Raw genomic sequence first — 16,702 nt, 5'->3', positions numbered from 1 at the left:
TGAATTAATATTTATCGCAAAAATTTGTTTACAATCATAATTATTGATAAATGAATATATTTAAATAAAAAAAAAGGAAATGAAGAAGTATAATTCGAACCTATGAGCCTTCCTGTTGATCCAAATATTTTATTAATTTAAATTTTGTTTGGCTATAATTCTGGAACCAATGAAAATAAGTACCACTTACGATATATCGCTTAAAAGCACTCAGGAAGGACTTATTACTGCATTTAAGAAAAGGCCAAAATCCAATTTTTTTTTGGTTTTGGACACTTTTGGTTAAGTCGATCGCAATCAAAAAGGGAGATGCAAAACTAAATGTTACAACAGTTATACATCCAAAATTTCAACATAATACGGCTAATCGTTTTTGAGTTATGCGAGATACATACATACAGACGTCACGCCGAAACTAGTAAAAATAGATTCAGGGATGGTCAAAATGGATATTTCTGTTCAAATCTGAAATTTTTCGCGATCACAATACTTCCTTTATTTCGTACAAGGAAAAAAATTGAGGAAAGACGTATGAAGCTCATCGGTTGTGAATCGCCTGTTTTGCAGTTTGCTATTCTTGTTTCATGAAGCTCTTCCTGCGTTGAAGGATCGACTCCATTTTTTCAGATTTCCTTATTCAACAGCTCTTCAAAATGCACTTCAACTAACGATCGCTGAATTTCAGCTAGGCGAATGTTTTTTTACGTAAAAAAAAAGAACGAATGGCATCGCATTTTGTAATCGACAGAATTGATAATCATCACTACTAATAAAAGTATTGAAAAATAATATCTGATGCGTTCAAGATTTAGGAATTAAAAAAGATAGCGTTGTAAATAAGTTACGGTACGTTCGTAATCGAGCTGTTTTCAAAAGCACCAAGCTATGATTAATATTGGCCTATTCTCCAAAAAATAAGCCTCGTCTCGTATCTTACTTTATTCTTTTGTTATTGTATTTTGGGTCAAGGAATATATCTGTTAAGGTCATTACTTAAAATTTTTGAAATTAGGCGAATGGGATAATCTTTCGTAGCGAATAATTAATTACATTTGTGGTACAGTGTAATACGCTGCTTTCATTCAAATACAAAATTGAAGTAATTGCCCGTAATTTTAATTAATGCTCATCATATTGTTTTGTCTGTACGTCTGGTAAATATAGGGGCTCCACCATTGTTTGATAAAACTACTTTTACGAATTACAAGTTAAGGAAAAATATACAAATATATAATTTTTATACTTAATTTTTAACGAAAAAATTGAGTAATTCCGTACTAATACAAAATCGTTTAGAAATTGTTTTTTTTTTTTTTTTTATTAATAAGTGTAATTTTAATTACAGGACGTCGTCCAAAATGTGCTAGGTGTAGAAATCACGGAATGATATCTTGGTTAAAAGGACATAAAAGACAATGTAGATATAAGAATTGTTTCTGCCCAAAATGTAATCTTATTGCTGAAAGACAACGAGTAATGGCGGCACAGGTAAGAGAATATTGAATAAATATAATTATTTATTAATTATTCTTATCTTAATTAAAAATTGATTCATGTATAGCGATATAGCATATATATTATTATTAATAATTAAAAACACTAAACCTTCGCTTCGAATCGAGTTCAAAATTTGACGTTCAGAAGCAGGTTCATATTTTATTTTCTCCTGTTTAGCCTTCGTGAATCACTGTCAGGTATTACTTCAGAGGATGATATGTATGAATATAAGTGAAGTGTAGTCTTGTACAGTCTTAGGTCGACCGTTCCTGAGATACGTGGTTAATTGAAAACCAACCACAAAAGAACACCGGTATCCGCGATCTAGTATTCAAATCCGTACAAAAGTAAAACTACCTTTACTAGGATTTGAACATTAGAACTCTCGACTATGAAATCAGTTGATTTGCAAAGACGCGTTCATCACTAGACCAACCCGGTGTGGGTTTGGCAGGTTCATTTTAGGTTTAAATATCATAACTATCTTCATGAATCGGATTTGTGAACCCGTTACAAATACCGTGTGTTTCAAACTGAATATCGGGGGTTTTAAAGTAATGTAATGTTCATTAAGTTTTACTTATACTGATAATTTATACGTGAAATGAAAGAGCAACTTAAACAGTTTTCGTATAAGTGTTCGATGTAAGCACAATTAGTCGTACGGCACGCATCCAGCCGATAGGAGAGTTCATCCCGTCCTATAATCGGCAAATCTAGAGTAACTGACATCCCAATCCCGTAGGGGAAGACACCCAACTTTTAACGTTACCGGTGGCCAAACCACCCCCTCCGTTTTACGCCCTGAGGGGCTTTACCGGAGGTCGTCTTTAGATTCTCTAACTGATTATATCTCACAGTCATCCGCCGGGCCTCGGTCGGGATGACACCTATGTAAATGCCTCGGCAGACATTTGCATCAGTAAATACATATCAAATTTCAGTAAATACATATCAGTATAATAATACTGAATACTTATGAATAATACTATTCAGTAATAAGTGTAATACATATAAATACATACATATAATACTGTAATACATATGAATAATACTATTCAGTATAATAAAATTATCAGTAAATACATATCACGTAGGTCCATATCCAACCTAACATGATTCCCTTAAACTAATTAACCGAAACCGCGGAAGCGTAAACCCCGCGCCTAGTACAGACTTGACAACACCGTTCGTGATTGTGAAGGTCTCATAAAACGAACGAGTGCTATACTCATACCAATCAAAATTGTGTTTTGAAGTAACTGACAGTAATGGAGTAATTTGGAGGCGGAGGATTCAATCCTACATCTCAAGTCGGGTAGGTCAGTCGGTAACGGTGACGCATTCACTTGATCCTTTATTAACTTCAAAGAAAAAAATTCGCACTGAGCGAAATCGGGCGAACGCTGAGGCCACGGCAAACGAGACATGTCGTCTGATTCCCGGCGACCGATCCAGCGGATCGGTCGGTGTAATTACAGCTTTACACAATGCATACTGCAAAACACGGAACGTTTTCTCTCGGGGTGTCGCCATCTTTGCTACTAGCGCTTTCAAGCAGAAGGTACAGTAAACAGTTTTTTTGAGCTTCCTCATAGCCAAAACCTGTTCGAGTTGCTCTTTCATTTTACATTTATTTAATCAATGTACGTGAAACTTAAGAAATATTACGTAACTTTAAAATCCTGATATCCATTTTTAAACACACGGTATTGTAACCTCGGTCTTCCAATATTTCTTCTTCCTCTATGTTTATAATTAAGGGAATGTAACTTCGACTACCATCTCTTTCAATTTTTTTACATGGTGTGATGTTACCGAAATCCTTTTGTGCATATTTACTATCTAAAACACACTTGTAAGTATTAAATCTTTAAGTTCTCTTTTTTTGTGTAGATCAGCAGGGTCTGGTGGGAAAACGAAATTTTTTTAAGTGATGGGATTTCTACGTTGTCCTCAAAACAGGCGATTTTCAACAAAAAAAATTTTTTTAAAAGTAATATATATATAAATGAGATTTTTTTATTAATTATAAATATACAAATATATTGAATAAAAAAAAAAATTACAAATTTTCTTAATCAATAGAAAGGTAAAAAAGAGCCGGACATAGTCGGGGGTTAGCATCAGTGATGAAAGTTATAATTATTGAGGGGAATTTTATGAAATTAAAAAACGGATCAGTTGTACGATCAATAAACATCAATGCATGCATGAATAAAAAAAAGTAAAAAAAATTACAAAAAAAAATTTTTGTTGAGTTACGGTTACATAAACAAAAATATCGTTCTTTTTTCTCAAAAGTTGTGCTCTTTTTAATTGTATAAAAAGTTTTTTATTTTTTTTCTTCATCTTTTTAGTCTGTAATATACGGTTTCTGAAGATTTTAAGCCCAAAACCGTGTCAGCCGATTGGTTTGGTAATCGCTATAGAACTTCCATCAGTTCAGAAAAAGTGATTTCGAGAAAAACGCACGTAAATTTTACAATTACAAAAATATATTGATCTCGAATCCAAAGCCTTGTTCTACTTTTATATAACATTTCACCTCTCCGTCATATTTTTTACACTTCAGTAATATATTTTTCTTTATACTAAAACAGATATACAGTTTATACAGAGTGTGCAACATAAAACCGAACCCATAATGAAACCACTACAGAATCGGTAGGTTATGTTAGAATGAAATCTTATGAATGATACAGATAATTTAAATAAAAATAAAAAAAAACGTAATTTAAATGTTAAAAAAGATGTTCAAAATGATCACCCTGGACATCGATGCACTTTTGTGTTCCACTGATCAAATTGAGAGTCGTCTGACGCAAAACGTTGTTGTCAATTGCGTTGATTTCTCGTTGAATGTTCACCTTCAGTTTATCAATATTGTTGGGATTAGACGCAAAATTCTCTCCTTTAAGTAGCCCAAAAGGAAAAAATCGCAAGTAGACAACTCTGGGGAACGTGGGGGCACCGTCCTTTGCTGACATCTTGTTCATTTGTAAAAGCTGCATGAACGCGATTCAGTGAAACGTTTGATGTGTGACACGTTGCTCTGTCTTGTTGGAAGAAGAACCTGTAATCTTTTTCAATATCGGTTAATTGCGCATAGAATTTTCGAAAATTATGAGGTAAACTTGTGTATTGACAGTCCGATCGTAAAATATTGGTCCCAATATACGATAACCAGAAACGGCACACTAAACATTAATTTTCTCATCGTGAAGTGGACGCTCGAGTATCTGGTAAGGATTCCTTGCCGTTCATTACCTGGTGTTCTGCAAATTAAAACGGTCGGATAAATGAAACTATGCCTCGTCTGATATTAAATATATCGGGTCTATCTGTCCACCAACAATGTTTTCGAGAAGCAGTTGCAATTATCAAGCCGTTTCGTTTGTCTGTCTTCTTCAGTTGTTGAACAGTTGTAACGCGGTAGGGTTTCAATTTTAATTCACGAAGAATTTTACAAGATATGTATTTAACACCAGATTGTTGGAATAACTTGGGTAATGATTTATTTCGAACTCCAGTAATTCTGCTTTCAATATCGGCAATAGTCTGTGGAGTCCTAACGGAAGGTTGCCTATTTCGTTTTGTATTTGAAACCGAACCTGTTGTACGCCATTTCTTTAACTAAATCGTGTATGCTACTCTTCGCTGGGATACAGGCACTCGGAAATTTCTCTACGAATGCTTGAGTGATTCTTCAAACGATCCAGAACGAATATAGGTCTCAATTATAGCTACCCTCTCCTGGATTGAATAAGGCATTTTTTTTCCTGTTTAGCCTCCGGTAATTACCTTTCAGATAATACTTCAGAGGATGATATGTATGAGTGTAAATAAAGTGTAGTCTTGTACAGTCTCAGATCGATATACCTCAGATGTGTGGTTAATTGAAACCCAACCACCAAAGAACACCGGTATCCACGATCTAGTATTCAAATCCGTATAAAAATAACTGACTTTACTAGGATTTGAATACTGGAACTCTCGACTTCCAAATCAGCTGATTTGCAAAGACGCGTTTACCACTAGACCAACCCGGTGGGTTTGAATAAGGCATTTTACACAAACACAACTGCTCTGCAACAAAACGTATACTGCACTGATACGTAACCATCTGACATTCGGCACCAACAATCAGTAGTTAAATATACATCCACTAGTCGCGCTAGTTGTGTGAATCTATCATAAGTAGTCTCGGGCTCATAATGGGTTCGGTTTTATGCTGTTCGCTCTATATAATCTGATATGCGTTTTATCGATATGGACCCTTAAAAACTAATAAACCTATATTAGTTTTTATTTTTTTTTCCTAAGTACTCGTAAACGAAGACTGTTTCTTTCTATGTTGTAATACGTAATTACATGTTCATGTCATTATTAATTTTTATAAAAATAGGAAAAACTGTTTCTTTTTATTTTTATATTCCGGGCGTGAATTATTTCCTCCCTTACGCACACGCAATAACAAACATGCTCTGTAACCTTTAAAATAATAAAAAATTCTAACAAACGTCTTTCGCCACTAACTTTTTGAAACGTAAAGAAATAAAACCTTAAAAGTAAAAATTTATGTCTAAAATCATTGTAATCCCTTACTACATTCTTCAATATATTCTATTCTCAATAATTTTTTTATTTTTTTTAAAGTATATAGTAGCTGTAAATTTAAATAGAGACTTGAGATGCCAGGTTATTCACCGCGCTCTGAAATTCTACTTGCGCCTCTACTACTTTGACTCATTATAACCAAAGTTCTCTTAAATTTTTTCCAGAGTTGCGCGCACAAAAATCAATTGTGTCCAAAAAAGTATTCAAAAATCAATTGGTGCAAAACGTTATTATTATTATTAAAAAAAAAAAATGTAATTGTAAACCGTACGGTAAGTGTATCGCTTATGTATAATCATAAGTATTGTATTATTTCTGTAAATGTGATATGTATTACATAAAAAATGAAATCTGGCCGGTAAGAGTGCTCTAGCAGATTTTTTTTCTTTTTTTTTGCTTATTACATGAACGTTTAAACATTGTTTATTATCTATTATTGTATATCTATTGTCTATTACATATATTTATTATGTATTTTTTTTAAGAAAAATTCAAAATTAATAACAGATTTTGATAACAGAAATGTAGGGCCTTACCTTTTTTTTATATCAGTATTGTTTTGTTAAAAACAGTTTTATTTATATTACAGAAATTTTTGTTTTTTGATTGGAGGAAATGATATCTGCTAGACTCTTATCGTACGGTTTACAATTTCACTGTAATCTTTTTTTATGTCACTGCGTTTTGTTAGATTATTCTTTTATTTTTTTATGAATTACTGATTCTTATCTTATGCATTTATTATTAAAATTTATTGCCTTTCTAAAGCAAACAAATTGAATTTCACGGCCAATTTTTTTGCATCACATCAAATTTTTTTGTGAATTTCACATCATTCACTTCATATTTTTCCTTTTTTAATAAAACTAATATAATGACCTTTACGAATCGAAGATCCGTGATGTAATATTGCACTTGTTAATTTGTAAGTGTAACCCTCAATTTTTATCGTTAAATTCGATTTTACCAATCGAATTTATCTCTATTTTATTTATTCCTTTTTTAATAAAACTAGTTTAATCTCTTGTAAACTAATACTTTTATTTTTTTTTAAATACGTGACGGGAATTAAAAAAAATGTTTAATTTTCAATACTTTCATTTACATACGAACATTTACTATTAAAACAAAATGTAGTGTATTTTAGATTTTATTATTTCAAGTATATTATCCAAGTATTTGTACGATACCGAGTACTATACAATATTGCTATCTAGCGGCGGGATTCGTAAAGACACGTTAAAAAAATGAATAAAATGACATATTCGAGTCCCGCGATTCATCAAATGGAAAAAAACGTTTTCTAACAAAATTCGAGGTATTTTTTGAAAGTATTCTTTGTTAGTAATCTTTTTTAAATGAATTGTAATGTTTTCACGCTTATCTTTTATTACCATTTTCATTTCACTGTTAGGTTAGGTCATGTTTAGAACTGTAAACGTAGTTCGTTGACTTCGTCGCCATTTTACAATGAAGTTCTAGAGAACTCCGTGATACATATGTATCGATAATACAATATATTATTATGTGTATAAATATTTAAACGAAAATAATTAACTTGTTTTATTGTAGGTTAACATTTCTCTTAACATTTTAAACTTTTTGTCTTCTCTCTTTCACAGAAATTCATTCTTTGTAAACGTCATTTGTATTAACTTATTAACCGTTGGCTAAATATAATTTAATTCTCATAAGCTCACCCGACATTCGTGGCGCGAGTGATAGCGTCTCGGGCTTTCATCCGGAGGTCCCGGGTCGAATCTCGATCAGGCATGGCATTTTCACACGCTACAAAAATTGTCATTTCATCTCATCCTCTGAAACAATACATAACGGTGGTCCTGGAGGTTAAAAACAAAATTCTCATAAGCTCAGCCTAGTGTTTATTTTCTATTCTGTTGGTATTCTATTTTTATGGAATTGATAATAGAAAATCCATGTCGCAGCCTGCACTGAATGCTTGAAAAGTTACCATAATGTTATACAGAAAGAAAAGGTTAGATAATTCAGGGTTAGTTTGGACAAAGGTTAATGTACCGATAAACATCTTTAACAATCATAGTTTGTTTTCTCTAGAATTGTAAATTTCAATTCTGAAAATTTTTTGGAGAGCTGTATTTCATTCTGCTTTCCGAAATCAAAATTGTTTCCTGAATTTATAATAATTTCATTATCAAATGCTTGCCAATCTTTTAATTCTTTATCTGGCAATCTGCCCTCTAACTGAACAATAAATCCATTAAATAAATCAATAAATATAATTATAGCAGATGTATCGATATCAGTTTAACTTTCCGATAATATTTCTCATACATTGTCACTCCAAAAGATTTCGTATCCCAAACATTGAGTTTTTAACTTTTTAATTATAATTTGTACATACCGATCAGCATCAATAATTGTAAAATCACTTTTTTGTAGATATTTGCGTAAGGATGTAAGCTTGTCTAATATATCTTACAGAACAAATATTACTACCCGATATTGTGAATTAGTCAGGATTTTTTCACAATATTTACAAATGGGGTAATTGCATTCTGCTATCTATCATTTACAATACGGTACTCAATTAATATATCTTCATTTTTTAAATGAAACGTTTTAAAATCATACCGAAAAATACGGGTACCAGAAGAAACATTTATAACGTAACGAAAAGGTTTATATCGTCCTGCCTTAATAATTCCCTAACTGTTAGTCTCATGCGGTGTTATTTTATAACTTACATGGTCACCTCGCCTATACGACTTTGAGTTTGCGTCACTGTTGAGCGGTGGCGAGGAGGGGGCACAGCTCAGATCGGCCAAAACTGGCGCTCTCGTTCATTTCCATTCAGTGTAGCTCACGACTTAGACGTGATAGTGCGGTAATTCGTGTGTTTATGTTTAAAGTTTGTCGAGTAGATCGATTTAAGTAATAATAATTATATTTTGGACAATATTTACGCGTAAAAAATTAAAATAAACGTGTAAAAATGTATAAAAACTCAATATATCAGCCTCAGCCCGCGCAAAAGCCAGTCGGAAATATAAATTACGCATATCATTGGAAACGGGAGGTTATGGGCCACGCACAGGTACCCCGATGTCCGATGCCGAGCGAGCGAAATTGCTTCAGCAGTGTCGCAAAGTTGACACGGCGAGGTCAGTGAATGATGTCGACGGCGCGAGCACCTCTCCGCTGCTTATGTTTCTTACTTCACACATCACAGACCGATGTTGAACGAAATTATCGTCGAATATTAGTCTAAATATATATCATGTACAGTTTAGTGTCTATTTTATGTTAAAATTAAATTTAGCACGTCGTGAATCTCGTTTTTATTCAATCCAATACACTAAAAGTGGCTCGCTGACATACAGACCGACCAATTTATCTGTAGAGTTGGTCAAATGAAGGAACTAAAATTTTCCATCGGAGATTTTCTGTTTTGTTAAGAAAAAATACGATTGTGGCTCTCCCACTGGTCGGTCTGTAGCTAGGAGGAACTTCATCCAAGGTCTGTAACATTTCACGTTAAACCACCGGCCGTGCGCCCCACACACAGCCCCACCCGAGTTTTTACCAAACTACCGACGCGAAATAATTGGATAATCATCTAACTTCATTTAACAGTTTAAATGATATAACATTATGCTCTGACACCCGAGTTAATTCTTCAAAATTTGTCATTTTGATGCTAGATCGGTGAAACATTATGTACACAGTTCTAATCAAATTTTCTATATCCTGCATAATAGATAAATTTTTCATGCGTCATCTATTACTAAATCTTCCCTATATGCTACACAGTTTTGTTCAGTTAAATGTGATACTACTCTTTTGAGAATTACTGCTACTCCACGAGCATAACACTGGCTCCATCACTCGTAAATATTACAATTTTTTTGTGTGATGAATTACCGATTACTGAATAGAATGTTTTTATCGCGAATAGTAGTTATAAACTCGGAGTAGTATGCTACTCCGTAATCTCAACTAAACATATCATTGAGTATACTTTACATATTGACAATAGCTGATTGTAGATGGGCGGGAAATAAATTTCCCTGCGCAGTTTATTGCGATACATCTAAAATCATTGCGCGGACGCGCAGTTTAGAGGAAACTATGATTATAAATTCGCAAATATTACGAGTTTCTAATTGAAAGTTTAAAGAGATAAAAATATATTCAGTAAATGTAAAACAATCGATTTTTTTATCCTGCCAAAGTAGAAATCCCCTTAAACAACTGTTATTTTAACAGAATAAAAAATAATTTAAAATGTTATATCCATCTTACCAGCAAAAAAGAAGTGTTTTCTCGAGATCTTTCGGTTTATTTCAAACCATCATTAGAAGATAAAAATAATATAATAAGTCAAAAATTAAAATAATTACAGTCATGACTGTTTGAATGTCAAAAGTATATACATTTGACATTCAAAGAGTTATGTCTGTGTATTTTAATTTTTGACTTATTATATTATTTTTATCTCCTGATGATGATTTGAAATAAACCGAAAGATCTCGAGAAAAAACGTATTTTTTGCTAGTAAGGTGGATATAACATTTTTAATTATTTTTTTCTGTTAAAAAAAATTATCACCGGAAACCATGTTTAAGAAATTTATTCTTACACACAACTTGTTTTCATATAGCTTGCGAGAGGATGTTTTTTTTTTGTTTAACCTACGGGACCACCGTTTGGTATTGCTTCACAGGATGAGATGAATAATTTGTACCGTGTGTGAAAATGCCATGCCTGACCGGAATTTGAACCCGGGACCTCCGGTGTAAGGCCGACGCGCTACTTCTTGTGCCACGGAGGCCGACTACGAGAGGATGAGTCATTTAACCTTCACTAGCCGGTTTTTTTGCCATTTCAGTTGGAATAGAGCAAGCAGACGGACGGTGTAGAACCGTTTTTTCTCTGTCAATTTTTTTTTTTTTTTATTGTTAAGGCATAACGTTTTATTTCCTCTCCATTACGACACCGGTCGTCTCACCCGAGTTTCCTCTCAAAAAGTTATGGTGCCTTCTGAGATATCAGGTTCTTGAAAAAAAAACCCCCTGGGGCAGTATGTTTAATCGTACACTACAGAATTGAACTTTTATCACAATCTTTTTTTTTTTTTTATTCTGTTATGTTAGGCGTTTCTTTTCGTACGTTCTATTAATTTTATATTTAAATTTCCATTTTAACGATTACGTTAATTATGTTTATACACAAAAAAAAACTGAAAGTGATTTTGAATAACCACAAAGAATTTATTGATAATATTTTATCATCGTTACAAAATACAGTCAAAATCATGAATGATGAGGCAAAATTTTATTTGTTGGACGTATCAGTAAGTTTTTATTACTGGGTGATCGAAGATCCGCGCCTGCTTCATAGAAGATTAAGATAATCTTAATTGTGAACGCATGACCGTTTTGTGTTGTTTGACAATAACGTTAAGTCTCAACGGTCCTTACTTTTTAAGCAACACTAAAAGTTAGAAGTCAATTCATTACTCACAGAAAAAACACAATGGCTGTCGTAGAAAAAATGTTTTCCAGGCGTTTTTAAGAAAAAATTGGTGTCTCCGAAAATAAAATGGTAACTTTTCGATTATTATTTCTCCCGTTTTGTTGTTACATTTTCTGGGGTTATTTCAGAAAGTTAGATTTTCAGTTTAAAAACCTATTAGATTCAACTGAATTGAACGATAAATTTACTTATTGTAAATAAATAAAAACCCAAAATCTGTTTCTAGACAAATTTTGAGATTATGTTCGATGTTTACTATAATTTGGTTTAAGAGATCATTACTTTCATTTCAGTCACTTAATGTATATAAATTTAGTATTTTTATTTACGATTTTATTTATCTAATAAATGATTTTATGTTTACTCTTTCTATAATGATTCGCACAAATCTGTGGTTTATGCCACGAATTTCTGAGCATTGTCCAAAAAATAGTCCTGGTTCATTGATTATTATATTAATAATTAATTAGTAACAAAACCGACAACAAACAAAAAATAAACGACAAAAAATTACAGAAAAATAACCATAAACAAAGAAGAATGTTTTTTTTTCAAGTTTTTTGTTACTTTAAACATACTCTTAATTTCGTATTATCTGGGTAAATTTCATCTTTGCTTGCTCGGTAACTAAATGCATCTTTTTTAATGATTTAAACTTTTATAACGTTTTACCCTCTTTTTAAAGTTAAAATTTTCTTTAAGTTCTTCTTTTTTGATAAGCTCTTTTTTTTTAAATTATTTAGAATTCTGATTTTCGTGTTTTTCTGGTTATTACCAGATTACCTTCTCCTATCGCATTTGTAGAACTAAAAGCTAGTTCAAGAAGAAATCGCGACAATTGCATTAGAATTGGCGAAACATGTATAGAAAAATTTTAATTAGGCTGCAATAATGTGTTCGCAATGAGGAAAGCAATTTAGATGACGTCATTTTTAAGATAAAATAATGTAATTAAATACGAATGACATATGATTCCGTTATTTAGTTTAAAACTATGTACAGAAACTTAAAGTTCAATAGCATTAATCATTTTTTTTTTAAATTTGATGTGGACATCACATGACTTCCTTGTTTGCCTATTAAAATTACATATACACATTTTTTGCTACACTTCAGTTAAACTTCATTTGAAAATGAGATACGATCCTCCAGTTCTTTAATAAAGTGGACAGTTACACGATTACTGAAATATTAGTTATTATTAACGTAAAATATTTATACAATTATTAATTCAACAATCTTACATGAAATATGAGCATAGAGTAAAAGTCTCTTTATTACTTATATTATTGGATCAGAAAATGTTAAAACCGAAGAAAGAATAAAAAGATTAAGAGAGGATGATGAATAAAAAGAGAGAAAATTTGAAAACTAGAGAATGTGTACACAAATTAAAATCAGAAGAATTATACCAAACCAAAGAGCGATTAAATGATTGGTAACAAAAAAGAAATAAAGGAAATGATAATCAATTCCGACTTAGGGAGAATATTGTCAGACAATATCAGAGATATGAACTAATACCAGAGATAATGAACTAAAAGATAAGAATTTTTTGCAATTTACTAAAAATCGGGCATTTATGCGTCAGTTATATGTTCTTGAGAGGGTCTATTTTTTAGTCAATCTGAAGTTAATTTTAATGTAGATAAAATTAAATAGAAATTAAACTAGAAAATCCAAAAATAATACGATTCTACATTATAATTTTCAATTAATATTAAATAATCAGATGTTTCACCAAATCTGTTACATATACACATATGTAATTATGCCTATTAAATTACATTTACACATTTTTAAAAGTACATAAAATTTTATTTCATTAATTTTTTTTTCATTATTTTTTTATCATTGAATTATTATTTACTGTAAAATTTTTTTACAATCACGGGTTAGTAATTATTAATAAGTAAATATATTTAAATTTAAAAAAAAGGTTTAAAAAATAAATTAAAAAAGAAAATTAAAAAAAAGGAAATGTCCGAATCGAAGCGATATGCGTTCTTCCCCTTCTAAGATCCTAATTTTCATTAATAAAATTTTATTTGGCTATAACTCTGGAACCGATTAAAATAAGTACCACTTATCATATACTGTTGAAAAGGTCTCAATGAGGGCTAATTACTGGAGTTAAGAAAAAATCCAAATTCCAAATTTTCTGGATATTGGGCTTTTTTGAACACTTTTGGTTCACTCGATTACCATCAAAAGGAGAGGTGCACAACTAGATTTTATAACAGTCCTAAATCCGAAATTTCAATATCCTACGGCTAATCGTTTTTGAGTTATGCGAGATACACACGTCACGCCAAAACTACTCAAAATGGATTCAGGGATGGTCAAACTGGATATTTCCGTTGAAATCTGAAAATCGAAATTTTTCACGATCGCAATACTTCCTTTACTTTGTACAAGGAAGTAAAAATTAAGATTTTTACATTTTTAATACGACGGGTAACTCGCGAGATTTATTTAAATATAAAATATTTTTTTTTAAGTAAAATATTTTTTACCGAAGTCCATCGGAAAGGGGTGGACAATAAATTTTTATAGTGGTGTGAAGGCATAGAGATATAGAAATTATTTTTTTGTTTAGCTTCCGGAAGCACCATAAGGTATTACTTCAGAGTATGAATGAATGTAAATGAACAGTACAGAAACAGTATTCTTGTACTGTCTCAGGTCGACCATTCCTGAGAAGTATGGTTAATTGTGAAGCCCAACCGCAAAAGAACACCGATATCCACGATCTAGTGTTCAAATCCGTATAAAAGTAACTGCCTTTACTAGGATTTGAACGTGAGAACTCTCGACTTCGAAATCAGCTGATTTGCGATGACCAGAGCTGATCATTAGATCAGCCCGGTGAGTTAACATGTTGAAAATGTAGATTTAGAAAGTATAGATGCAACAAACTCTCATCCACTCCTTTTCTGAAGCAAGATAAACAAAAAAAAAAGAAGATATTTAAAGTAATTTTCGGAGGAGGGGGATGAATGTTAAATAAAGGTTTTTGGTAATCTGTGACCTCGATAAAAAAACTTCAGATTTGAAATTTTATTTCAGCCAAATCACCCCCACATCTTTTTTACCAATTTTTTGAAAAAATTTAAAACATTCATTCCCCTCGAAGGTAGTACCTGTCTATAAAATTTGAATAAATACGGTCACAGGAGTCTAGAGTTATAAGGCCGACATAAGTACGTACATATGCACGAAGAAAAGTAGATTTTTTGGAGACTTGGGAACATCTTTTAAAAAAATTTTCTCGCACATTATTTATAATTTTTTTTAAAAATATTGTTTTAATAAAAAATGCAAAGATTAAAGATACAAAGCTGAAAAATATCAATTTTTTTTACCGATCTATATACTTTCCTTTTATATTTATAGCAGCATATATGTCGTTGTAGCCGAGAAAGTAAAAATGTTTTGTTACATCCTGATTGTTCGATAGCCGCTAACAAATTCATGTTTTAAGTAAGATATTTCCTTTATTGAAACTAATTGATTTAAAAACAGTTCCTTACATCGTCCATCCTTTACTACTTCAGGTGTTGACTCAGAGTTTGAAACGAATGAAATTTTTGTAGCGTGTGAAAATGCCACGCCTGACCGGGATTCGAACCGGGGACCTTTAATGAAAGCATTTAGGCTTACCACTCGCGTCACGGAGGCCGGCTTTACAACTTTACTACCTCAACATTAGTACACATACGTTAATTTTCTTCTTCTTCTTTTTTTGTAGGTAGCATTAAAAAGACAACAGGCAGCTGAAGATTGTATCGCACTGGGTTTAACCGAAGTTATGACGGGGAAAAAATTTTGTTTTTTACCTCCTGGACCTATTTTTAACATGGTTCTACCCGAGCAAGGTAAATAAACGTTACTGTAATATTGGTTGTTAGTATTTTATTTAAATTCATTCGTATATCTGCACGTATATTGATTTCTCTTCCAACAGAAATGTTTCAAATGATTCGGTCAACCTAGAGAACTGTTATACTAGTTAGAAACAAAAAAAAAATGTTTTGTTACATACGTGATTTTAACTTATTCTAATATATTTTTTACCGGTAGGGTGAAAAAAAAAATTTACCGCTGAATCCAAAATATTCCCTCAAAAGTTGTCCTAAGAGCATCATTTCTTTTTCGTAATTACTTGTAAAAAATTCAAAACAATTTGTTTTCTCTATTAAGACTATAAATAACTGTAAAGATTTGTTGTAGTCAATATTTTTACTAATATTGAAATGTCAGTGTCTGAATATATACAATTATAAATGACTCAGTGTGGAATAAGTAACCGTTGCGACTAATATCGTATTATATCCTAAAATACAGTCGATACAAATGTTTGAAACGATTCATTCTTTCTAGGGAAAATAAATTTATCATATACATACCGTTCAATTAAAGATATCATAATTGATATAGTAATTTCAATCACTATTTTTTACTATGAAATAACTCAGACCAGAGAATCGGTTTAATTTAACTTTCATGCGAATACCGATTGTTATACGAATTCCTACTTTTTCTGATTCATTCGTTTTTTTGGGGAGAAAAAAAACATTTCATTCGTTTTGAAGAACGAAGGTACGTTGTTAGCGTCCGGAAGCAATGCTTCTACAATAAATTAACTAATTCTTTAATAACATACACTAACAATAACGGATATATAAACTAAATAACAGGAAAACGAAAAATAACATTAACAAACAAGACGCCCAATAACACACGGAAAATAGAAAAAACTATGTATTGTACTAAAAAGAAAAAAAAAACGTTACAATAATTATTAAATAATCAGATGCACGGCTTTAAGAACCAAGAATTCTATATATCTTGTCATACTGTTTACTAGAATATCTCTCATCCTAATTTTAATTTACGCCTCGATGCCGCATAACACAAGTAGTTCACAAGGATGTGGTGAAACGTTAGTTGGGAGTGACAGCGAACACAAACGGGTGCATCGGTTTGAATCATCATATATCCATGAGTCAGCCTAGCTTGCCCTATTCGCAAACGGCAAATAATAACCTCCTCACGACGGTTATTT

General features: G+C 31.8%; 1 protein-coding gene across 1 annotated transcript in view; it reads left to right on the top strand.

The window, feature by feature from the left end:
- The window catches only part of LOC142333355 (doublesex- and mab-3-related transcription factor A2-like), a 44,028-nt gene that overhangs the window by 13,889 nt on the left and 13,437 nt on the right, over positions 1-16,702 (top strand). Inside the window, exons 2-3 of the mRNA XM_075380378.1 lie at positions 1,346-1,488; positions 15,386-15,512. Coding sequence (XP_075236493.1) covers positions 1,346-1,488; positions 15,386-15,512 — 270 coding nt within the window. The remainder of the gene's footprint in view (positions 1-1,345; positions 1,489-15,385; positions 15,513-16,702) is intronic.

The sequence above is a fragment of the Lycorma delicatula genome, chromosome 12 (assembly GCF_047948215.1).
Source record: "Lycorma delicatula isolate Av1 chromosome 12, ASM4794821v1, whole genome shotgun sequence".
Taxonomy (NCBI): Eukaryota; Metazoa; Arthropoda; class Insecta; order Hemiptera; family Fulgoridae; genus Lycorma; species Lycorma delicatula.
The sequence above is the reverse complement of the archived record's forward strand: the minus strand, read 5'-3'. Positions and strand labels throughout refer to the sequence as shown.